Here is a 25,265-nt window from a genome sequence, read left to right on the forward strand (position 1 = left end):
AAGAAACACTGTGTGTGGTCACCTTGACGGTATCAGGTATAAATACAGGTGCTTGCTTTAAAAATCCATTATATGCATTCAATGATAAACACTTACTTTGCTGGGTAACACATTAATTTCACACTGACTTCAGATATATTTTTTTGTGTAACCATTATCTGTTAATAATCAGACGTAGATATATATTAGATCTACAGTACTAAGCCGTTTTAAATATAACAGAAATTAGATTAATTTCCGTTTCCTTATTAGAATCCTTCAAGTCTGAGCTAGGTACAACGTATCTCAAAATACGACACTGCAGTTTCACCAGCTAGAACCTGTAGGTCCTACTATAGGAACACAATACGGTTGTTCCTTCTAGGACTCATCAATGATGATAGTGTTAATTATATTGTGTGATCTTAATCAACCTACATATACAAAAAATTAAAAAAAAAATAAAAATAAATTGAACTGTCATAAATAAAAGCAAATGTGTAGATATACATGTATGATAATCGAATAAATCGGATAGATAATTACTATCACAACATTGCAGGGGCTTATCCTCATATTTTAAGACATTAACAGATATTGAATAGTGATTCATTATTCACTCTATTGCAAATCATATTTACATGCATTTAATGGCTACAATGGTTGAATATGTTATTAAGCGAAGTGATGTATATCTCATTTGTTACTAAGCATTACAATGTACGCAGTGGAGCAGTATATTTAAAAATAAAAAAGCAAACTTAATAAAGACGTATGGTTTCAAGTTCTCTGATATAATGACAGTGATTTATATCTTACAGTCCGTTTACATATATGTTACGGTTATACATTCTAACCTGCTACTAGGGATTACTTATGTGTACTTAATCTGTGATAAGAAGACATTTAACCCGTGTGATCAATATGGAAAGGGATGGCAACACACTTACAATACACTAGAAACGTTATAAAAACAAAAGCAAGTGGTATATAAGATATGTGGTGTGAGCCTATACAACTACCTCAGTCGTCAATAAACGGACGAGGGAACAGTTTCTAAAACACATGCAAGTCGTTATCAATACAAAGACAGTCATTAAAGCTCCTATACAAACAAGATTTCTAATACACAAAGTATTTAGCCAGGCTATTCTGGTGTGTCGCGGTCTCGGGTAGGGTAATTATACCTATGGAGTATTGACGGTTATTGATAAAGACTTTCTTTCGCCGACTAGAACTGTCCTATAACCATATACAACGGAGAAAACATTATTAGATACGATCAACACTGACTTCAGAAGAATGGGAATATTTTATGCATGTGAATAACGGACTGGATATGAACGGGTTAATTTTACATGAACTACGATTTTTCTAGGTAAGCCCATCTCTTCATGTAATAGTAAGGTAATGTAATGGTTGACATTTAATTTTAGGATTTTTAATGCAGATAATCTGAGAAGATAATCATGAGATAATGTTATCATAATTACTAAAATCAATTATTCAAGAGAAATACATGACATAGGTCTTTTTGATTCAAGATTGGATTTCGAGAATTATTTTTTACATTTTTTAAATTATTGCTGAGCAACGGCAGGACATGGTATTTAAAGATTTATATCTCATAAAATCATTCTCACTTCATGTTACAAAAGACATTGTCTTTGTGTACTGTATTGCCATTTGAATCGTCATTCGGTTAAATTCATTCGGTTAAATTCATTCGGTTAAAATTCATTCGGTTAAAACTTAAAGACTTAATTCTTGCTATATTGAATTTTACCCAATTCAACTTTTTCTCATTCTCTAAAACGATTGGAACCGATATTTCAGTTATTTAGATAAATGATCCATATGACAAAAAAGATACAAAATTAAATATTGGTAGATTTGGATATTAAATAGGGTATGGTATGCAGCTGAAAGATCGATACTCGAGTGTCCGCCCTGTACAAGTGGAGTAGGACTGTTCTACAGACTGACAAACTACCATCTCATGTTACACACGTATCTACAGAATTAATACATATGATATGTTAAATAACTTTCAAGGAGATTTGATATACCTGAATGTATGCCCAACCATAACTATTCTAAAGAAAAAACCTATGACAGTGGCCGAGTACAAAAACAGAAATACTTATATGGCGGATCTGGTGACTAATTAGTGATTGGGCTCGTCTGATCGTCAGATTATAGCGATTTAATGATGATTTATATAATCCACTGTTACATAGACTAATACGATATTTCTGCATATGGGTAAAATACATTCTTCAAAGAAGAGGTATACTGTAATTCTCTCTTGCCTTTAAATTCCGGTATGCACTGAGATGCAATCAAACTGAGATTGCTATTAAGATCTATTATGGAATTATGTCATGTCGACAATTTATATACGACAAAGAGAAGAAATCAATAAGAACGTAAGTCACATGTACATGTATGGGTAGTAATGGCGTATGTCAACTGTCCTGTTAATAAATATAGATATATAGACAGACTAGCGGGTGAACAGCGGTTATGAGTTTGTCAGTGAAGAAAATAAATTTTATTTGTAGAATGCATATTGCATTAAAAAAATTAAGCCGAAATGTCAGTATACGTTAACAAGATAGTAACAAAAGGTAGAAAAGAACAGAACGAATGGAAGAGGACTACTTCGGTGTATTAAAATGTTTTCTACTTTCAATTGTTTGTTTTGAAATATTGACAACTACTGGAATCAATTATGTCTGTAAAATAATGACATTTTCATGTTCGTTTTCTTTTAGGCAAATTTAGATACTGCAAGTGGTTTTAAGACAGTTTGGTAGTGCCATTTGGATTAATTTATTCACATGGTGCATTAAAAGGTGCAAACATGTGAAATACAGTGTTATACAGTGATATCGTAACTGGGCAAATGGTCGACATCAACTGACATCCGAAAACAAAATGGAGCGCTTGGTCGGAAGCAGGCCGGCGAGCAGTGCCAGTAAAATTCAAAGGAGAGCAACTCCAAGGGATAGGGGCCAGACCCCTCGAGGGCCAACGAAAACCTCGTCACGACTTAACTCACCTTTGGGGTCCCATGCTGCCACCGACCTTGGGTCTGAGCTCGAACTGATAACCGCAGCAATAGAGCCAACAGGCGGGACACTGACAGTTGACATTGAGGACGGGGATGGATGGGATACCGATCTAGAGGACGTCAGTAAGTAAATCATGATGTAATATCTTATATAAAAAATATCACTGAGTGAATATTGCTTGGTATTTTATTTACGTATTCTTTAATGTTTGCTGTGCTCTTAATATACTTTTTCTAAGTGTGAGTTTAACGTTTCGATTGTTTCTTTTTTATATTTTTTAGTCAATTACACGATAATCAAGAATATCAATGTAAATGCACTGATTACAGAAATTCTACTCTTCACCAACGATAAGAGTTGAAATTCAACTGAATGTGTTTGAAAGGTATAACATGCAAAGACACGTTAAACTCTGAAAAAAATATTTATTAATACAAAAATGATAAAATATTAGACACGGCTTCAATATCTAAGATTACTTAGAACTTTTGGTTGCTACTCTCCATACTTGTCACTCTAAATATTGACGCTATTTATTTATTTAATTTCAAAAAAGAAAATGGCACAGGACTAGTGAAATTTTGTTTTCACAGCATGAACAGAACTTTAAATATAGCTAAATGGTCCGTGTACAGAGTGAATACACTTACTATTTACACTATTGATTATATATCAGATATCATGTCAAGATTGTTCTTGATGGGTTTTTATACTACACTCGTACTTACATTGACAACACTAACGCCTAAGGTGTATGTATTGATTACATCAGAGCGCGCGTCAAACTGCAAATTGATAGTTTCACCAAATGACAAACATATTCTTTAGTTTCTAAATTGTACATCGGTAAATGGTCGAGATACAACAGCAGTATAGTAATTAGTAAAGGCGTCTTTTGAAGTATCTTGCTTATTAGTAATGTGATGACGACCGGTAAATTACAAGTTTTCTTAAGTGGCAAATGTTGACAATCAAATGTACAAATTACTCTCTTTCTAAATCTGCATTTGCAATCAGTTTTTTCACTGCCTTTGAAATTCTTTATTATGTTTGAAAGTCTATTTCTAAGAGCGTTCCCATTTAGGATTTTAAAACATGGAAACAGTAATACGTAGAGCTTTAAGGAAAATACATATAAATAGAACAAAAACCATTATGCATTTAAACCTTTTTTAAACACGTGTCTAAGCTGACGTAACTCCTATTGGTATATTAGTACTTTAATGAGATGACACGGCATTTGTTGATTGTTTACCCACTTTAAATGTCAGTTACAGAGAAATAAAAAATCTCATTTCCATTATCACTGTATGATTACGATGAATCATGAAAAATCATTAAATATCAAAATCCTATTCTGATATTTGGATAGAAAATTAAATGCAAATATCACTTAATGCCTGTTTACAAAATTTAAATATTTGTTTATTGTAGATATTTGAAATGGATTTTAAATTTATTTTTATAGTCTTTGGTTGACAACACGAATGTATTTCTGTATCTATAGATCCTATCTGTGCCTATATCATGTAAAGGCATCAGGACACCATACATGTAAGGCCTTGCTTACCTACTATTGATAACGAACATTAAATGAAAATCATCAAATTAAAATTAAATCATTAAAAGAACATTGTGTCAGATAAATACTTTTGATGATGTTAGCATAAGTACGATATCAAGATTATTGCTTTGATTGTTAGTATAAATTAAAAATATGACAGTCATCTGCTTTAATGCATGCACATTCCCATCTTATAGCTTAGTACCGAGATAGAATAAGTACATAATTTCGTGTATTGAAATGGTAAAGTGTCCCTTAAATCTAAATTAAATGAGTTCCATTATGATGAATTCAAAGCACGGTGATAGGCATAATCTGTCTGAACATTAACTCGTTCAAATTAAGTAATGGAATGTTGGTATAATATTCAATATAAATTAATTTAAATTACATAACTACTTTATACAAACTAGACTTGCATTGCTAGATATGGTGTTTTGAGATAGCAATTATTTGATTTTAAATCATTTGTCTATTGACAATTCTTTTGACGAATCGTCTCGGAGTTATTGAAAATCGATCCACACTAGATAGAGAGCATGATAGTGAGCATGTGTAATCTAACTTCTTTCACAATGGAATGGTGAGATGTTTTGAGGACTCAGATTTGGGGAACCGGGTGTGTCGAGGTAATGTGACGTAAAAGACCTTACTGATTACCCTAAAAAACACCTCTTCTCTATATTGAAAGTCCCTCCTTCAACTTTTCACTACCCTCTGTGTGTGTTTAAATGTCTTCTATGGTGAATACGTGAAGTAGTACCGCACGCGGTGCATACAATGGCCCAAAATAAAATCCAATATAGATTTAATAATTAGGGTATTGAGATATTATTTCAACAAGCCGTGCTCAATTGTTGAAACGTAAATAAGAACGGTCGGAATTCTATCGAATGAGTTATGTTTTCATTAGTGGGTCTAGTATTTAAGGTGGCCAACGGAAACGAACAATACCGGTACGACTTGAGCGGTAGTGCATTCTTAACACCAGAAGTGTGTGTATTTAATGGAGTATGTATAACCATACGTTTAACTATACAGAGAAAATTCTATCAACATGAATTATTGTCAATATCAATGATTCGTTATTGAAATCTATAGACTTTTAGGCACGCATTTGTTTTATCCTACTGTCTGCATGGTTATAGTTTTATGAATTCAAATAATGCATATGATTGCTTTCACAAAATAGCAACACCATGAAATATTTGAATCTGGTTTGGTATTCAGTAAACATCATGATTTGTTTAAATTCCTTGCTCTTTCGGTTTCTTGTTTATAGCGTGACACAACAGTAAGGAAGGTGTGAGTGTGTGTATGTGGGGTGGGTGGGTGATTTAGTGTTGTAGGAATAAGCTTTTACTGAATTTTGATTAATGGATAAGCAAGTAAGGGTTGTCAGATCTACTATTCCTTAACTTATTGACATTTGACGTTCTTTTGAAACAGCGTTATAACCATTTCATTGCCCTGATTATTAGAATCCGGAAACGGAAATTATGGATCATGTCAACTGGTGGATCAATGGAAAATGCGTAGGTCAGGAGTTCCCTAGTAATGTAGACGGAAGTAGATATTAAATGTTTTGTTGTTGCAGAAAAGCTTATAGAAAAAGCTAAACCAAAGAAATCGGGTAAGTTTTTATCACCTAGGTTTATAATTTTGCATGGTGGCACATCATTACAAAAGGACATCATCGATGCGTTTAGCCTTTATTGTACTAGTTATAGAGTGTGAATAGAAAATAGATTTTACAGAAACCAGTAACATAGATTCTGAATATGAGCTAAAGGTTTCTTTGTAGTAGACCGAATTCTGTTTCCGCTCACATGACAGAAACAAGTCTTACACGGATGTAACATATCGACCTGGTCTTATTGCATATTTGTATTATTTTTTTTTATTTTTTTTAAGGGGGGGGGGGGGGTATTTGATAAAATTGATTGAAATGAAATAAAATCAAAATGAATGTAGAAGAATCACATATATTGGTAGAGAGCAAGGGATGATATAGATAAGAGAGTATGGCATAGTTCTTTAAAATTATTATTAAAAACTCCAGATACTTGTTATTGTGATCTCAATTTGACAAACTTCCGTATACCTTTTTAGAGACGGTATGTTCTCAGTCTTCTGCCTATCTTATTTTTTTCAAATTATTGTTTAAATCCATCTGGAAGATTTCCTTCATATTAAACATAGACTTACCTGGTCTCATCGCATGATCAACCGCCCCATATCACAATTACTTTTGTGAATTTCAAATTCAAAAGTTTAAAACACTGTTGTATGTTTAAAGTTTCATTTTATCAAAAAGATAATTAGTGTCTGTTACATAATCTGGCAATCAAATTGAAATAAATGCTTCATTTAGTAGCATTCCTCTACGATCAACGGTTATCTCATACCTTGAATTTGTTACTTAGTAAATGTTTGGCTTTTTTTTTGCTTTGCCATTAGAAGTTTTCCCCTTTGATAAGTGCCTTGACTGCATCTCTAAATACCCACCATAAAGTTTCATTGTAATTTGTAAGTGTATGTCACCGTCTATAACTAAAAGATTTATTATGTTAATAAGGTAAATGACATCTAGTTTATCACTTTATGAAATAGTTTCTGATACATTAAACTGGTATTATATGTAAATCTAGGATTTCAAAGGAAAAATGTTTTCTTCTGCATTACATCATGTTTCTATTGTATATGTTTTAATGTCGTTTTTTTTCTCAGTGTCACATTTTATTCTAGAGGCCGATGTTTATCTTCCTTATTATATCATTATCAGTATTGCACGATATTTGGTTTTTCTTCACAAAATCTAGGCTGCATGGGACCAATTTGTATATAATTATTTTATCACTTTCACATATTCCTTTTATTTTAGGGAAGCAATTTTTAAAGCACAAAGATGCACATTTAATTACTTTCGTCACTGGACTGTTGGTTTAAATATTGAAAATTACCTTTATACCTTCACTTGTCATGTATATAGCAAAAGTATTTGAGTTTGCATCCGAAATAATAAATCATGTAGCTGATATAAAATGCTACTATTAAAATAAAGATGCTCTTCATTTAACAATAGTTTTTTCATATGGTATTTAGTATTTTGTTTGAATAAACAATACAGACATGCATAATTGCTGAGTAGTTAACTATAAAAGTAAATGCACTATAATTTTTAATTGATTTTGAATTAATAAGGTAGTCAAAAATGAGTGGGTTTTTTGGGTTTTTTTTTCTGGTGCTGGTATTGGTGCGGAACATTGGAAATATCTTCTGTGTGAACATTTTCTTGATTACATATTTCAGTGCCTAAAAATTCAAAAAATAAAAAAGGCAAAAAGGGTAAGTCCTTTCTATAAAGGTGTAGTACAAGCACCCAATAGGATATAGACAACACTCACGTGGCATGTGGTTTTTAATTTGAAATTTGGTTTTGTAGAATAGAGGTACATTGCATGGATTTTAATTGTAGCATTATGATATGATGGTGAATTAAGTGATTAATGTTGGATGCAGTTGCACATGTACGTTACCATAGAAGTATGAGAAACTTTTTTTCAGTTTAATTGACGTTACCAGGAATTAATTTTTAGTCAATCAACGCATTTTATTAATGGGTGTGGTTAATTTAACGTTATGATGACTCACGTGTAGCCTTGTGGTAGATTCCCATAGATACATTTATGGTAGCAGTAATAATTCGTATTGTTATGGATACATGCACCTAATATTAATCTTATTTTGCAGCAATATTGACCTTCCAACATGCTTATGAATATTTTATTCGTGGTTATAATCGGTTAAACACCCATTTTGGTGTGTAATATTTTGCCTAGTTATAACTGTATCACCAATATTTGTTTCTGAAAAATACTATTGTTAATCAGACTTTTAATAATACGGCAAAAATGCCCTTAAAATATCCAGGAATCTCGAGCTGTGTGGCATACTCCGTATTTATATATATACAAGGATTTTCAAGACTGACATTTCTTTCAGTGGTTAAAAGAGTAATGCACACAGAACATGTTTTGATAATTTCATTTGATCACTACTATATGTCTTGCTAAACTTCCGTAAACGTTTATATTGCAGTTTTTAACAATCATGTCTTCCAATATAATTTACAGCATGAAGTTTGTATTTGTAACTTGTGACGATGTTTCGATAAGAGTAATGAAAATTCTTAAAGCAGAAGATATCAGTATGAAAACAGCAATATAACGTATTCTCTTCCAGTTCGTTGGAATTCATTTATGTCATTTTTCTTTTAGAAAATTACCCAAAGCGGAAAGTTCTTTCAGAAGAGGAGAAGGCACGCTTGGTCTATATACGGGCATGTATCAAATTCAGCATAACACCATCGTCGCTGTTCCTTCGGGGACTCAAAAAAGAACAGATCAACCTACAAAATCAAGGCTTAGGACCGCTGGGAACTCAGGCCGTCGCCCTCAGTCTGGTGGTGAGAGTAACATTAGATTGATATTGCTGTAACTCTCTACGAATGATACAAGTAATGGTAAATGGACGAAAACAAAATCTACCCACCAAAGAAAGCATATAAAATAAGTAGCTAATTAATACTCCAATGGTGTTTAGAAAATTAAAGTATAATGCAATGCATTTATCATATAAATTAAAACACAATATTGATACAACGTAATGAGTGACCACGACCGATTATCAAACTAGGGGTTTTTATTTAAAGAATTAATTGTTTGGACAAACCTAAGGATTGCTTTAATTGGTGTTTTAATCATAGCTTTCTCATCATTCCTGCAGATTGATCGGAGCGTGACCGACCTCGTGATATCAGGAAACGCCATAGGACAAACTGGAATTCGATATATCACGGACATGTTGATGATAAACGATAACATTAGCCATCTTGTAAGTAATCACTACGCAACATTCGTGTTTTAGCTTCAACACTACTTCAACATTGCTCCTTCTTTCCATAATTGTCCTACAAAGAATACATTAGTTCATTCAATAAAATACAAAGCAGCTTTCGACAATTTCGTTTATATCAGTTACTAAGTATTATACAAAAATATGAAAAGGTATTGGTACCCTTAAAATCATATTGCATATGATTTCTTCTTCTAGAATAAGTCAGTGTTGTTAGGACAAAAGCATTATCCTGTGATTTATGTGCTGAATGATGTGCGCTGTGATTGTTTATATAGGACGTCTCTGATAATAATCTCCAGTCGTACGGCGCACAGGCCCTCAGTAATATGTTATTACAGAACGACAATATCCTGTCACTAAATGCATCAGGTAAGTCCGGCAATATACATAATGTATATAGTTAATCAAAGTCGCTGCATCCCTCACTTTTCTTAAATTAATGGGTACCATATTCCTTAAAATTCAGTAATGATTTTGCAATCTGTTCCTTATATTCAGACTGGGTAATGTCTTCCTCATGCAAAAAGTTTGATAGCAACTAGTCATTTGATGTCCCTCAAAAATTCTACAGGTCACACACAAGCTAAGTGGTAATTCATATGCATGTTACAAACTTTCCATGAGGATATCACTTACATATAAAATATGAAACAAAACATCTTGCAAATTAACAGTTTATAATGCTGAATCTGTCTTTTCTCTGATCACAATGAATACTGATATCAAATATATTTTTGGAAATCTTAAAACAACTCACTTGTTTCGCTAGGCGTATCCTTAACTTGTTTTTTTACCTTTCAATTTAAAAATTAAGTACGGATCTACCTGGTGGTCCCCTATTAGTTGTGAAGTTATCTGCCCTTTATCTTGAAAGGCTATACAGCCCGTTCACCACACGAATATATCAGGATTCGTTTACCAATGGATTAAAGTATATTCATCAAGACGATACATTATCTTATACATAGTGAAATTGTTATCTTAATGTTGTTTTATCGGCTATCGATATTTTAGTATACCTAAACTTTATCCACCTTAGGTCGAATGTTTCATTTAATCAAAGGTAGATTTCAAAAATGATTGATTCCGGAAACCAAACAGTATATTTTAATGTTGACAGTAGGATTTGTAACGGTATGTATAGTCTTTTATCATGGCTGACATCCCTTTGGCGCTAGTCTCTGTGTCACAAATATCAATTCTGTATTGACAGGTAACCACTTTAACAGGAACGACGCCTTGTTGTTTGCTGAGGCTATTCAGTTTTACGTAAGTTAGTTTAAAGCACATGTCTATCAATCATTCGCCTTAAGGAAGTATTTGCAATTTTTGATCCTCGAAAAAATGTCAATAAACCTGAAAACGTATAGATCGGCAAATGAGTGATATTGACTTAAATAAAAGAGTATAGGTTGAATCACTAACTGCAAACTCTGGCAAATTATCTAATACTGTGTAGTCGGTTGATTTCGCGATTTTGACCTAAAATTTGACAACTATATTTTAGCGAATAGAATTTTCGAGATTTGACTTTGGGTGTATACATATATGATATTCAGCTGAATGTGATATATCATGGATCAAAATTTCGCAATCGAATGATATTTCTACATGTATCTAATATTTTAAAATTGAATATCTCAAACTCTATCTTGACAAAAAGTGGGGTATTTAGTAAATAAGTTTAATATTAACTGTAATCAATAACCGGCAAATTAGTATTTCACATATCTGTAAATGACTTTACTTAAGATACTTCCTTGCCAAAGCTTAATAGCTATTTCTTAAAACGGATTTCAAATGTATATTTTACACGTTGGTTCCAACATTAGACATATTTCTACTTGAATATGTGTAAGTCTATAATTTTATCTGAGAGAGTCACTCAAGGTCATTTAAAATGGTTTTTTTTCTGATTGTAGCGGTTCTCCTTGCGGGTCTTGGACCTCAGTCATAATAATTTTGAGACAGAAGGAGGTCAACATCTGGGGCCCGCTCTAGGTAAGTTTATCAGGGAAAAACTTAACAAAAAATTCGAAGGACTGTAATGTTTAAAGGGAATTGATACAAACGTTAACATAGTAAACGGTATTATTAACAAACTTGTAGGTGGTGTGGTTGTATAGAATTTGCTTGCCATCAAGACGACCAGATGTGTATATGTCTGACTACGTCTGTTTTTTCCAAGAAACGTCGGGTTGCTGACAACTTGAGTGCTACAAAACAATTCATAAGAAGTATATATTCAATTTTGCCATGTTTTTAGCTTCATACACACACAAAAAACTTGTGTTACAGAAAATATAATTATCAATATGTATCTGGGAATACTTGGATTGCATATTAAAAGTATTAAAAACTCACTTGGAGTAAAATATCGAGTGCTTTTATTGTCCCCCTTCATTCATGGTTATATTTATAGCTGGAGATGAATCATTCTGCAGTAACATATTACACGTTCTAATTGTTATTACTTCTCCAATACCATTAGCGTTTCTAAAATTATCTCGGCAGGGCTTTTGGTTACATTTATAACCGGTAGCTAGAAAATGTAGGTTTACTCAGCAGGTCAGGTAATTTGTGATTTTCTGAATTACATCGATACGATAATTTCCTGACAACATAAAATGGCACTCGACTATTAGACTATTATTTTGATTGATGGCCATTGCATTTCTAAGGCTTTATATAGTTCGACCAGCAGTTCGTAATATGGCGGTCTCAGTTTTAACCAATTATCTCATTCCACCAGGAAATAACAACATTTCCAATCATCAGATACTGCGGCAATCTGTTATCACGAAAATTAATCACTCGAAAAAATATGTTGGTTTATAGTAAAAATATCTTTAAGAATATCTCATTTAATAAGAAATTAATCGTGAGGCGTAATTAAACACTAGAGGATAGCAGCACAAAATGACTAGTTGCTTATCAATTTTCGGCAACTTTGTTAAAAGGTGTATGAATGTAATTTACAGAACTTAGATTATATGTTATATAAAAATAATAAAACTATTGTTGATTGCACTGTTGATATAACGAAATATAAACATTTCTAAGTCCTCACTGGACCCTAAATTCGTTCTATCAGAGAGGAGGTTCGTCATAAATACATTAGTATTTCGAGTTTAACTAGTTTCTGTAACACAATATCATTATCAGTATATTTATATCTTGTTTAAGCTGCCAACGACACCATAGAAATTTTAGATATCAGTTGGAACCACCTGTCTAGTAAGGGAGTTGAAGCCGTGGCGCAAGGACTCAAGGTCAGTCACAAATGATTATCATTATACGGTTGTAACAATGTCTCAATAGAAAGCCCTTGACAAAAACTGAAATATTTGTGAACATAATTAAAAGGGAATAGTTCACATATATTAAAAAATAGAAATATTAAAATGTGCACAATGATAGATATTATAATAAATATATGACAGTAAAATGATAATTATGATAAATATAGTATAATAAATTGGATTTAACCCACTGTTTTAAGGAGAACACCAGTATCAAAACCCTCAACGTGTCTTGGAATGGTATCGGCGACGACGGTGCCCTCTTTCTTGTACAGGCCGCTAATGTCAATGAGACACTTGAAGTATTACAAATGGACGCCAACAGGATAGGACCAGATGGTCTAACCAACCTTCTCCAGGAACTAGCGAGCAACAAAGTGTTATTAGAACTTAAGGTAAGTATATTCGATAATAATATCATTTCCATATATAAAATCGGAGGGAAAATTGTTATTGTCTATTAGTAATCAGTTATTAAAAAATAATCGACGTTAAAAAATCTACATTACAAACTTGGAAATAAGTCGGATTTTATTTCACTATATATTTACTTAATTACATCGTAATTGCAAATAGTGTTCGATGCCCTGTAGTGCACCAATTTAATTTAAATGTTCTTTATATAATAACCAGTTCAGCGAAAAAACATTGCATTGATTGCCGAAAATTTTAAACAGTTCAAAAGGGATATATGTACAGATCTCGCGTACACTGACTGTTTGAAGTGTAATATATTTATATCATATATGTAATATATATACCAAAACCTTTGTTTCAGATCAGTAAGAACCCTATCACAACCTTAGGTCCCGAGAGTGCCCTCCAGGTCATCAATGCTCACCCAGAAATGGGCATACAGGTGCTAGAGATACAGGTGAGTAGGGTATAGTACAGTGCACAACATCAGCTTGCTCCAGTGCATATGCATATTGTTAATGATATCCTAACCTAGATTTGAAAACGGGCGACTTTGATTACATAACAACAAACCTTTCAGGTCTTCTTTTATTAAGAGTGCCCATACAAACAGTATGATGTTTTCCCATTTTGTCAGTATTTTGGCAGTTTTTGTTACAATGCTTGGTACATTTATTTAACACTGAGAGGTCGCGTATTTACCTTTTTATACATGTTTGAATACACTTATTCATTTATATATAAGTTCATTCCAAATTAGTTAATACAAAAGTAAATATAAATATACAAATATGACTTTTTGAATTACATTGATCATGATAGTGATATTTTTATGTAATTCGAAATCAAATATGAATATGATAGCGTAACTTTTTGAATTATATTAATCATAATAGTGATAGTTTTAGCTAGTTCAAAATCAAATATGAATATGATAGCGTGACTTTTTGAATTACATTAATCATAATAATGATAGTTTTAGCTAGTTCAAAATCAAATATGAATATGATAGCGTGACTTTTTGAATTACATTAATCATAATAATGATAGTTTTAGCTAGTTCAAAATCAAATATGTATCAGAAAATGTTACTTTTTAAATAACATTGAATCATTATAGTGATAGTTGTAGCCATTGAACCCAACAAATGTCGTTCACAAAATATAATGCTATAGAAATTTGATATTTAGGGTAAGAGTTTTCAGCTTTGTATGTCATTAGTCTTTGTGTTTAACGCCTAGGATTCCTGGCTGACTAGCGAGGCGTGTAGACTTGTGTATGACATTCAGGAGTTGAAGCCTAAGTTTAAAGTAGTACACGGGGGATTCACAAACGCTCATGACCTTATAAAGGCATCCATTAAAAAGCGCGAGGAAAATTGTATGAATGACCCCTTCCTCTTCCTCATTAATTACGTCAATGACAACAGACTGCGTTGGATGGATCTGTTTAACAGACTCGACACCGACAAAAACTTCTCCATCAGTTACGATGAGTTCCGAGATGGTATGAAGGTATGCCGCAAAATAAATATGACGCTAACTTCCTTAGAACAAAATGTTTTATCATGTCAGCTTTAACAAACAAAAGCAATACCTGATATAATATTGTGTACATCTTGTCTTACATAGTTCACAAATATAAACGAATGTTCGAATACAATATTGCTACATGTGTGTTTGAAAACTGTATGTGAGAATGGTATTTACAATGTACTGTAAGTGTTTATTCACGTATAGTTGCTTGCATTTGGCACTGTCTTTTTGAGACAGGTGCTTTGATTTGTCTGTCAAAAGCCCCATATAAATAATAAAGATGCTTATTTGACAACTGCTCACTCTTTTTATTAACCAGTAGCATAAGGGAGACAATTCGTATGTTTTTCTGGATATATCTGATTCATAAACTTTGTGCGTTTCATACTCGTAGTATTAGATACAGCGGCCTGTGTATTTGTGGGGAAACGAAGAAGTAGGGCGACCCCAATTGATGCTCTACTGTATACTTTTTCAATTTGGAGTGGAGAAAGTTTCCAGATTTCCCCTTCGATAGTTGAGATAAATGTTAGCGTATTGTAAATTACTATAAGGTTATCTTTGGTGTCAATTTACCATTTTATTCGCGGATATTTAAGTTAGTTTAAATTAGCTTGATTGCGAATACAGCGGATTTTAACCCGCGAATAAAAACAACTATACCTTGCATCTATAACGAGTTAAGGCTTAACATTTCCAGGCTAACAACATACCGATATCTGACAAAGATGTACAGATTCTGATGGAGAGACTTGATGAAGACCATGACGGAGCTATTGATTTTGGGTAATGTTTTCGATGTGTAAACTTTGTAAATGCTATGCCGATGATGACTTTTATGTTTATTTTGATTAGTAATAATCGTATTCTTAGAAAGGATACGTACCTTCTTATTTCATAGTACTCATAAAATATAAATTGATTTTTGAACAGATTCATTTAATGTTGCGATATTTTATCTCCACTTAACTCAGACACAATGCACCTATCGATATTATCATTTTCGATGAGCTCTATAACATTCGCGTGACAATACAATTGTCAATCTTAAATGAGTTACCTCTATTTATTTCGAGGTATATTGTAACATACTCACCTCATACTCTACTCCTTAACCTTAGTTATAATGGGACATGTCCGTGTTTACTGTAAACGAGGTATATTGTAACATACTCACCTTATAGTCTACTCCTTACCCTTAGTTATAATGGGACATGTCCGTGTTTACTGTAAACGAGGTATATTGTAACATACTCACCTCATACTCTACTCCTTAACCTTAGTTATAATGGGACATGTCCGTGTTTACTGTAAACGAGGTATATTGTAACATACTCACCTCATACTCTACTCCTTAACCTTAGTTATAATGGGACATGTCCGTGTTTACTGTAAACGAGGTATATTGTAACATACTCACCTTATACTCTACTCCTTAACCTTAGTTATAATGGGACATGTCCGTGTTTACTGTAAACGAGGTATATTGTAACATACTCACCTCATACTTTACTCCTTACCCTTAGTTATAATGGGACATGTCCGTGTTTACTGTAAACGAGGTATATTGTAACATACTCACCTCATACTTTACTCCTTACCCTTAGTTATAATGGGACATGTCCGTGTTTACTGTAAACGAGGTATATTGTAACATACTCACCTTATAGTCTACTCCTTACCCTTAGTTATAATGGGACATGTCCGTGTTTACTGTAAACGAGGTATATTGTAACATACTCACCTCATACTCTACTCCTTAACCTTAGTTATAATGGGACATGTCCGTGTTTACTGTAAACGAGGTATATTGTAACATACTCACCTTATACTCTACTCCTTAACCTTAGTTATAATGGGACATGTCCGTGTTTACTGTAAACGAGGTATATTGTAACATACTCACCTCATACTCTACTCCTTAACCTTAGTTATAATGGGACATGTCCGTGTTTACTGTACACGTGGACATTTACATGAGGGAGATTTACGCTAATTACGCGAAGGTTGCTTGTTAGCAGCAAAAAAATCCCTTCATGCGTAGTATTTTGTACATGTATTATTTGTGTTGTTAAAAGTCTAAAAATGTATTTATCGCGGAAAATAGCGAAAGATTAACACATGTAAATGGCGAAAATAAGCACTCACAAAAATATCCACGTTTACAGGAGTCAATGTTTACCAGCTAAGCTGAATGAATGATTTTTCTATTGAAAGTGATTTAATTTATCGATCGTCGCACAGCTTAATAAAATTAACAATTTATTTTCTTAATTTGATTAAAAGTCTATTGATCTATAGTTCTGATGTACACTTAAAACATCTCAGAGATAATTCTTATAAATATGAAAGAAATGTGTGAGTAGTTCAATTCGTGTTCTGGTTGGTAGATTAAGTATATTTTGTATGAGTCGTATTTGTGGTGAAAATAATGTACTTGTTTTATCCAGTGAGCTACTCGAAGGTCAGAAGAAGTATTTGAAAAGGTTTGAGAAGGTGATGGGGGTCACCACTAGCATAACGTCATCTTCACCCTCGACTAGGCAGAATTCAAGGCCTCCATCACGGCAAAGGTCACGACCTTCGTCAAGGACACAGTCACGACCGACGTCACGGCAACAATCGAGACCTACATCTAGGTAGGTTAATATGGATAATATAAGCATTCACACAATATTAATATCATTTTGATTTTGAATGTTATTAAATATTTCAATACGCATGCATGAAATTATTGAAATTACAGAACAAACTATCGTACACTGCAATCTATTTGAACACTCCCTCTTTTTTATCCACATTATATCAGTATCTTGTCGAGTTTTACTATACTTCTTACGTTAAATAACGATAAAGGTGCAATATGTTCAAATATGCAATATTTCTATCGCTGAGATTTTCAATTATAACTGTGATTTACATAGTTATCTAAATCTATGATTACAATCACAAAATATGAAAGTAGAAACTGATTTTTTCAAATCTATCATACTCAGCGATGTCAATACTTGTCGACTAGTGCCTCTTACGATGTTTTCCTCTGAATTAGCTCGTTACATGAATATTTATATTGATCGTTCTCTTTTTCTACTAATCATCGTTATAGACTGATAGTAAGTATATACTATGAAAAACTGTAGTGGTTAGATAGGTTGAAGTCTGTGCAAAGCTTGAACAATGTTATGTAGAGTAAACATCGTATTTGATATAAATTTGTGTAAATTGACGTAAGTGTAACGGAAAATGTTTCAATGGTGGTTGGTATCAAAGAAAATAATAAAATGCTGGGCAACGATGGAAATTTGTAGTAAAGATTTGTTAATTAGTGGCTGATGAAGTAGAATCACTGTTGAGAAGATATAATCTGGGTGCGCAGGAGTTGCAAAACTTTGACGTAGGGACGCTTCGACAACCTTATAGGGTGAGCTCGAAGCGAGACGATAGTTGCATTAACTTCTTCGATGCGATCATAGACATAGATGAAAGGAACGTTTAAAACCGTTCATTTTTGCATGTACAGTGGTTTCCATTGTATCGATGAGATGTGTCGATTGAAGCCAAGGATGCACGATTCAAGCTAGCCACATTTGACAAGCGACATTTTCGCTATCAAAATACGCACTACAGTGGTAGTATTTAGGGTTTTAAATAAAGACTAGAAATTACACAATATATTCTACTTTCTTTTTTATAATTTGCCGTTTGTTTTGATCGATACTTTTGTATATTAAACTTCATATTTGAATAATATTTTCAATATTTGTTTCCATATTAAATCCGACTTTCTGATCGCCAGATTATTTTTCTTCAAACTACTTTGAAGAAAAAATCCGAGAATGGCGTCAAAACCCGACGTTATCGTGAAGTCACAATTGAGATATCGACATTGCTCATAAATTTGGAAAAAAATAATTCATTGGGAAATCAATCGTGCGTTTAAACGTAATGTATTATATCAAGTAGTCTAAAAATCAATTATAAGCATTACACGGATTCTCACAAACGCTTGCTAACCAAATTTCTTTCATACCCCGATGAAGTTAAAAAAATAGTGCTTAAGAAATCAAATAATAATCTCTTCTTTAATAATAAGCTCACCCTAAGACCTCCGAAGCGTCCCCTGAGTCAAAGGTCCACGACGAGAATGATACAAAACTGTTTGGCTGTCTGGTGTGATGCACAAGAATAACATATAGTAAAGTAGTGATCACGATTATTTCTGATAAGACTGAAACATAGAATGCACGTAATGGTGACTGGTTTGGTCGTAAGTTGTCTTAGTTAGTACCTAGATGTTTGGAACTGGCAGTTTTATCAAGTTTAGATTGTATTGTATTGATATCTGCATTAAAACACACACATACAAATAATGAAGTATATATATATGCAATAAAGTAGCTTTTTCTTCCACCCATTTTTGATTTTGGTATGAAATTAATATGAAATCATGTGTGAATATTGCCTTGTGTTTATTTGTCAAAATCAACATTATTTCTTTTTATATTTAAGGTGATATATAAGTAGATGTTACTGAAATACTCGAAGACCTAAAAAACCTTTGTTTTCCTCTATCACTTGAGTGTTTGTAATATTACATAATGTAGTATGTACTTGATATGTTTTCCGAAACTGGCATATTACACGAATGCGCATATTACACGAGTAAGTCTATTACATCACTACGCATATTACATGAGTAAGCTCATTACACAAGTGCGCATTTTGCACGAGTATGCTTATTTCACAGTTGCGCATATTACATGATTAAGTTTATTATACAAGTGTATATATTACATCAAAGCATCGTTGCTTGGTATATGATTGATTTTATATCATTGAATAGAACTGATCGGACGGCAGCACTCACAATTCAACAGAAAGCCAGATCGGACATGGAGACCTACGCACATACCATCCAGTCATCTAACGAATCCTCGATGAAATCCTGATAAAGGACAAATCTTTTAATACTTTATTATAACTAAGAAAATTAACGTTTGTTATAAATACATCGTTGCATGATAAATTTAATAAATTGATTGATCATCAAACATTATAGACTGTGAAATGGAATGTACCGCAGTATTTATGTTGTCATTCATAACTCAATCGTTTTCTAGGTCTAGATTGTTGAGTCTAGATTTGATCTGTTGAACGTTTTTGACTTTGTTCTTACATTATGTGCCTAGCCACACAACAGCAATTATTGCTGTGACATTAATATTTTATAAGATAAGTGATTATCTTGAAATTACTACTAATTTTAATTACTGTATACATAATATGTGTTTAGCTTGCCATGCGCTTAACACTTCTGCATATTAATATTTGTGATCTTTATTAACCGAATCGCAAACACATTACGATGACAATATGTGCATTTTAAATGCTCTGTTTTTTGGTGAAATTTTAATTCATTGTAAGTCTGTGTGAAAAGGACAAATTGCAAGTATACGAGAGAGTTGAGGTAGAATTTTGACAAATTTGTTTCATTTTGTTTTAAATGCCACAACTATTGTTGACAACAGTTGTAAAAATCGCAACCTTGTATTACATGTTGTAGTCAAATGACGATTTATTGCATGTAAGACCTTGATCATTGTACTAAAACATTAATATCATTATAATATTACTATACTGTGTATAATGAAATTGTTAAGCTATGCGAATACTGACTCCTATGCAATCCAATATAACATTAAAAGACCACTTCTCAAGAGTTTGCTGTTTATTCAAATTAAGCGAATTCACATTGCGAGCATTCACCCGTATATAATGTTAAATTTTACATATGAATACCATAACCAACGTATTTTAACAATGACTTCATTTCATGTGCCCATAACTAACGACTTCTTTCTTAGAATCATATGATTCTATTATACTGGATATTTTTCGCGGTGATTCAATTTTGCGATTTCCTCTTGCCCACTAAATACCCGAATAAACGCCCGCGAAAAAAGGTTGGTTACAGTGCATGTAATCTTTAACCTCATTTTTATGTTGATCAATTCATAGTAATTCGATCAGTGATGTTTAAATGTGCCAAATATATTATGACTTTAATCAATAATTATGTTAACAATTTGAGTAGTATAGTCGGCTCCATTAATTGTGTAGTAATAAACTAACACACTGAATTTACTTTGTATGATCTGGATTTGAATAATCAGTATTTCTCTTTATATCACTCTGTTCTATTGTCTTAACCTACTAATCAAATTCAGCTCGCCGGAGCTGCCTTATCGACAAGTCTAGTGTTTGTACAAAATAGTTTTCATACCTTGCAGTCAAGTATTGTGTGTATGATGAGTGCTGTATAAAAACATGCAAATTGTATGTGTTAAGAAGCAAATCAGAGAAGGTCAATTTCGAAATGAACAACAAAATTGAAATCGCGTACTAACGCGAAAAGTCAAAAATTCCAAATTGGACCTTTATTAAAACATATCGAGCAGACCTCAGCCCGTGCTGATAACTCATATCGAACCGAGCTGATATTTCTGACGTCATAACTTGAATTAATATCAATCCGAGCGCTGATATGACGGCGCCGACAGCACTAGCATCGCATGGACAAAATGTTCATTGTCAAAGGCAAAAGTGTGATAAAGTCTTTTATATATGATATGTCATTATTGAGGTTTTTTTAAAATTAATATTTCGTAATAGCACACTGATTCCATAATTGTAATGGTGTAGTAAAGTCCGAGTATGGTAAAGGTGGAGGAATGTATATGTTTATCAGATTAAACATTGCAAAGTACATGTGACTTTTGTTTTAATTTAGAAGTGATTTCGACAATTATGAGAAGTACGAAGTGATTCGCACATTTACGTTACCTTACTGTAATCTCCAAAATGATCTCCTCAGTGTAAAATAAATGAGTCTAACTTTCATTATAGGATTTATAAGTCATCTATATCTATAGCCTTGTTTTTTGTTACATTTATCTTTTATTCAATCATATGCTTTGAAATTAATTTCGATTCATATATCTTATTTTTTGATTCATTCATTATATTGTCATTTTCGGTTGTATAACTAAACATTATATTTACATAGAAATCACGCCAAAGCTGCAGATAATGATAACATTTAAATTTTGTGACGTGTCATAATTCATGCTGTCAGAAGCATTTTAATTATGAATCAGAGGTTTGTTGCCATGGCCGCCAGGTTCATTTCTACCTTCATTCGAATCATTCCCGGAGGTCATTCCCAACCCCTTCCCACCACCACCAAAGGTGATACCTTACATGAGATGATGATCAGTCAAGTGTCACAGGATGTAGGTATACCTAATTGTTACATATGCTCCCCAGTGGGGTCAATTTATAGCCTTCGATTAAATTGATATAATGCTGTGAGAGTCTTTGTACCTGTATAACCTATTTACTACAATGCAGTCTAACACACTACATGATCCCAGGTGGTTGTGTTTCAAACCAAACTAAATAAAACAATAATTGTTAACCTACATTTTTTTTACAAAAATGTACTTTATTCCATTTGAAAATGTATTAATATTCTAAACTTATACATTATGTATATTTCAATGGGGCCGCGGTGGCCGAGTGGTTAAGATGTACCGACATATTACCACATGCCCTCCACCTCTGGGTCGCGAGTTCGAATCCCATGTGGGGCAGTTGCCAGGTACTGGCCGCTGGTCGGTGGTTTTTCTCCGGGTACTCCGGCTTTCCTCCACCAACAAACCTGGCACGTCCTTAAATGACCCTGGATGTTAATAGGACGTTAAACTAATCAAACCAAACATTATGTATATTTCAAACATGCATTAATATTGCTTCAATCAAGACAATGCTCCCTGAGCTGCCACGTGATTCTTTGGGGTCTTCCCCTATCACCAACTCTGGATAGGGTACACTATTATTTAATATCTCAAATATGAAGATTGATATAGAAAAATATCGATCAAACCAAGATGAACCAAAAGCAGCAAACAAAGTTTGAAGATGTAATAAATCAATATGACTATTTGTTGATTATTAAATAAAGTACATTTGGTAATTTCTAGTCTACAGTGTAGATTTTAGATGCTATGTACTGCACTAATTCTACATGAGCATTTTTAATTGTTAATCCACAGCTTATATTTTTCTATGGTGTGTTTTGAATCCTTTATAACGGCAAATAACCCTCGTGTTCTCATGAAATCCATGGGCGTGCTAACTCAGGTCGCCTTCGCCGACTCCCGGTCTCCTCACCCACACCTCCGTCAACAATATATTCACTTTTTCATCGAATCACCACTGAATTACACCTTAAATTTCTTTACAAATAAATCTACAAACATCTAACATCACAACATCAATAATGTATTTTACACACATCGTTAACTACATAAAACCACCACAGGCTCTATATTTTAACATCTAAAATGTAAACAACTTTCCTGTCGCTCTTACTCGCATTTATAATGTGGCTTAATTAAGCAAAACTTGTTGGTTTTAAACTTTCCTTTCAATATCTTTGTCTCTGCCGTTTGCAAGTTTCTCGCTTCGAGCTCACCCCAATGCCGAAGCGCCTTATTAATTATAATTTAAGTTTGCAAACCATGCCTTCGCACAATTAGTAATGATTCGCAACTGAAGTGTGATATCAATGTACTGGTGCCGAGGACGTTTTATACCTGAATGTTACAGCAGTGCGGTGGTTTTCTAGGACATCAGCATTTTTGGTTGTCCTACAGTCCAGCTCGACACATTTCTTTATACTATAAACAAACTGATTTTCGCGCCGACTTAAGTTCGCGTTTTCGATTCTGACGACCTCTTCACGAGTTAATTTCGCGATTTAGAATCATATGGTCCTACTGTTCCTATGATTAGGACATTTTCACGGTGATTATTTTTTACGATATCTTATCGCTCGCGAAATGTTATCGCACGCGATAAAATGTTGTTTTACACTAATCTGGCAATATCAAAATTACGACACATCAACAATTCAGCATTACACGTAACGTTTATGTCAACGTTACGCACATAAACTCGTCAATTTACATTAGCGATGTAAAAGTCGATCTATTTTCGAGGATTGTTGAAATATTTCATACATGTTTGATAACTTCTCACACATTTTAACAAAACTTTTGTCCAGATTAAGCGACATATTCTTTTTCTATGTCATAATTATATTTGTCACCATATGACGTACATGATATGAAAGTGGGTCAAATCTCCATATATGTAAATACGCCAATCATTTGACAGTTTTATGTATGATAATTACAGTGACTTTCATGTGATAAATGATTCTAACCTGGGTTATGCCGTTGGTGAAGCAGAGGACGCTCAGTCTTCAGAAGCCTGTTTTCTCGAAACAGAACTTCCATCTTAACAAAAAAAGTTCATTCAAATTCTAACTTAGTAAATTGTTAAAGATGCTCCAACGCCGACAGACCATAAACGATACCCATCATTTGAACAAAATGAAATTATATTTAATGAGTCTTGGAATCAGTCTGGACGTACACGAAGATTACCCCACGTAGATCTATATATTCCTGTTGTCAATACCTTTTTCCTTAATAGATAACTGTTTAAACTATATTATGGTTTCTGTTTTACACGGAAAAGCTGTTCACAACACTATATGATATAAACAAAATGTATATGAATATATATTACACAAAGTTGCGATGTGAAGTCTCAAAATGAAGTGTCGTTTTAAATATGATGGATCCAACTATCAACTGACTCATTTGTATATCAAAATGACTCATTTGTATATCAAAATATCAGTAAATCTCAAAATATTAGACGAACAAATTATTCAGAATACGTAATTTTGTACTCTGACAAAGGACAAAATTTGGGATTCTAGGCACCGTAATGGCTGCCGTGCACTTGGGGTAATCTACGAAAGCAAATGTTTAATCACACATTAGAAAACAGTACGATCTAATTAAAATGTCAGTATTATATTTTTGGGAAGTTGGATTTCAATTTAGGAATTCTAGCTGATATAAGCTTTGTTGTTATCCATCTCTTATTGATACATACTTGTATTTTTACTCATACTGTTTTGAAAATTGAAATGATTCTCGGATTGACCATTTTTCACAATGACGTTGATCTGTGGCCACTTTAAAATACGTGACATTCCTTTCCTCTATCTGTTTGGTATGTTGGTGTTTTGTGGATCTGAAGCATCATATATAAGCATTCAAATTCACACATTGTATGTTTTACAACAATTTGTTAGAGTTAAAATTACAACTTTAGTAGTATTACAATGAAAATGGATTGTTATCAAAGTAAATAGTCATTGTGTATTCAATATCATATCATATATCAAAGGATACAAGGAAGTGAAAAAACGCTACTCAAAATGAAACGCTACTAGGAATAAAACACGTTGAAGGCAGTCGGTGTATATTGTAATACTTTTTCATGCACAGTCCTTCCATTTAGTCGATCTTCTCTATTTAAATGATATATG

At 33.1% G+C, this 25,265-nt stretch overlaps 1 protein-coding gene across 4 annotated transcripts; it reads left to right on the plus strand.

The window, feature by feature from the left end:
* Positions 1-924: 924 nt before the first annotated feature.
* LOC138318126 (leucine-rich repeat-containing protein 74A-like) lies at positions 925-21,560 on the plus strand. Of its 4 annotated transcripts, XM_069260244.1 has the most exons (16): positions 925-1,357; positions 2,757-3,178; positions 6,218-6,253; positions 7,933-7,968; positions 8,901-9,088; positions 9,409-9,516; positions 9,816-9,909; positions 10,754-10,809; positions 11,463-11,541; positions 12,727-12,812; positions 13,043-13,237; positions 13,621-13,716; positions 14,501-14,773; positions 15,495-15,580; positions 17,245-17,433; positions 19,638-21,560. In XM_069260244.1, the coding sequence occupies exons 2-16, from the start codon at positions 2,920-2,922 to the stop codon at positions 19,741-19,743; spliced, it is 1,887 nt and encodes a 628-aa protein (XP_069116345.1). In that variant the 5' UTR covers positions 925-1,357; positions 2,757-2,919; the 3' UTR covers positions 19,744-21,560. The 4 variants fall into 4 exon arrangements, with proteins under 4 accessions (XP_069116345.1, XP_069116347.1, XP_069116346.1 ...); XM_069260246.1 differs by lacking the exon at positions 7,933-7,968 and having other exon boundaries at positions 926-1,357; XM_069260245.1 differs by lacking the exon at positions 6,218-6,253 and having other exon boundaries at positions 927-1,357.
* Positions 21,561-25,265: the final 3,705 nt, after the last annotated feature.

The sequence above is a fragment of the Argopecten irradians genome, chromosome 3 (genome assembly GCF_041381155.1).
Source record: "Argopecten irradians isolate NY chromosome 3, Ai_NY, whole genome shotgun sequence".
NCBI classification, from domain to species: Eukaryota; Metazoa; Mollusca; class Bivalvia; order Pectinida; family Pectinidae; genus Argopecten; species Argopecten irradians.

Bases quoted from the DNA above. Each gene is read 5' to 3' on its own strand.
- LOC138318126 (XM_069260244.1), top strand. From the start codon at position 2,920: ATGGAGCGCTTGGTCGGAAGCAGGCCGGCGAGCAGTGCCAGTAAAATT. The intron at 13,717-14,500 runs GTGAGTAGGGTA...TTTAACGCCTAG, and splicing joins TACAGGTGCTAGAGATACAG to GATTCCTGGCTGACTAGCGA. The intron at 15,581-17,244 runs GTAATGTTTTCG...TGTTTTATCCAG, and splicing joins GACGGAGCTATTGATTTTGG to TGAGCTACTCGAAGGTCAGA.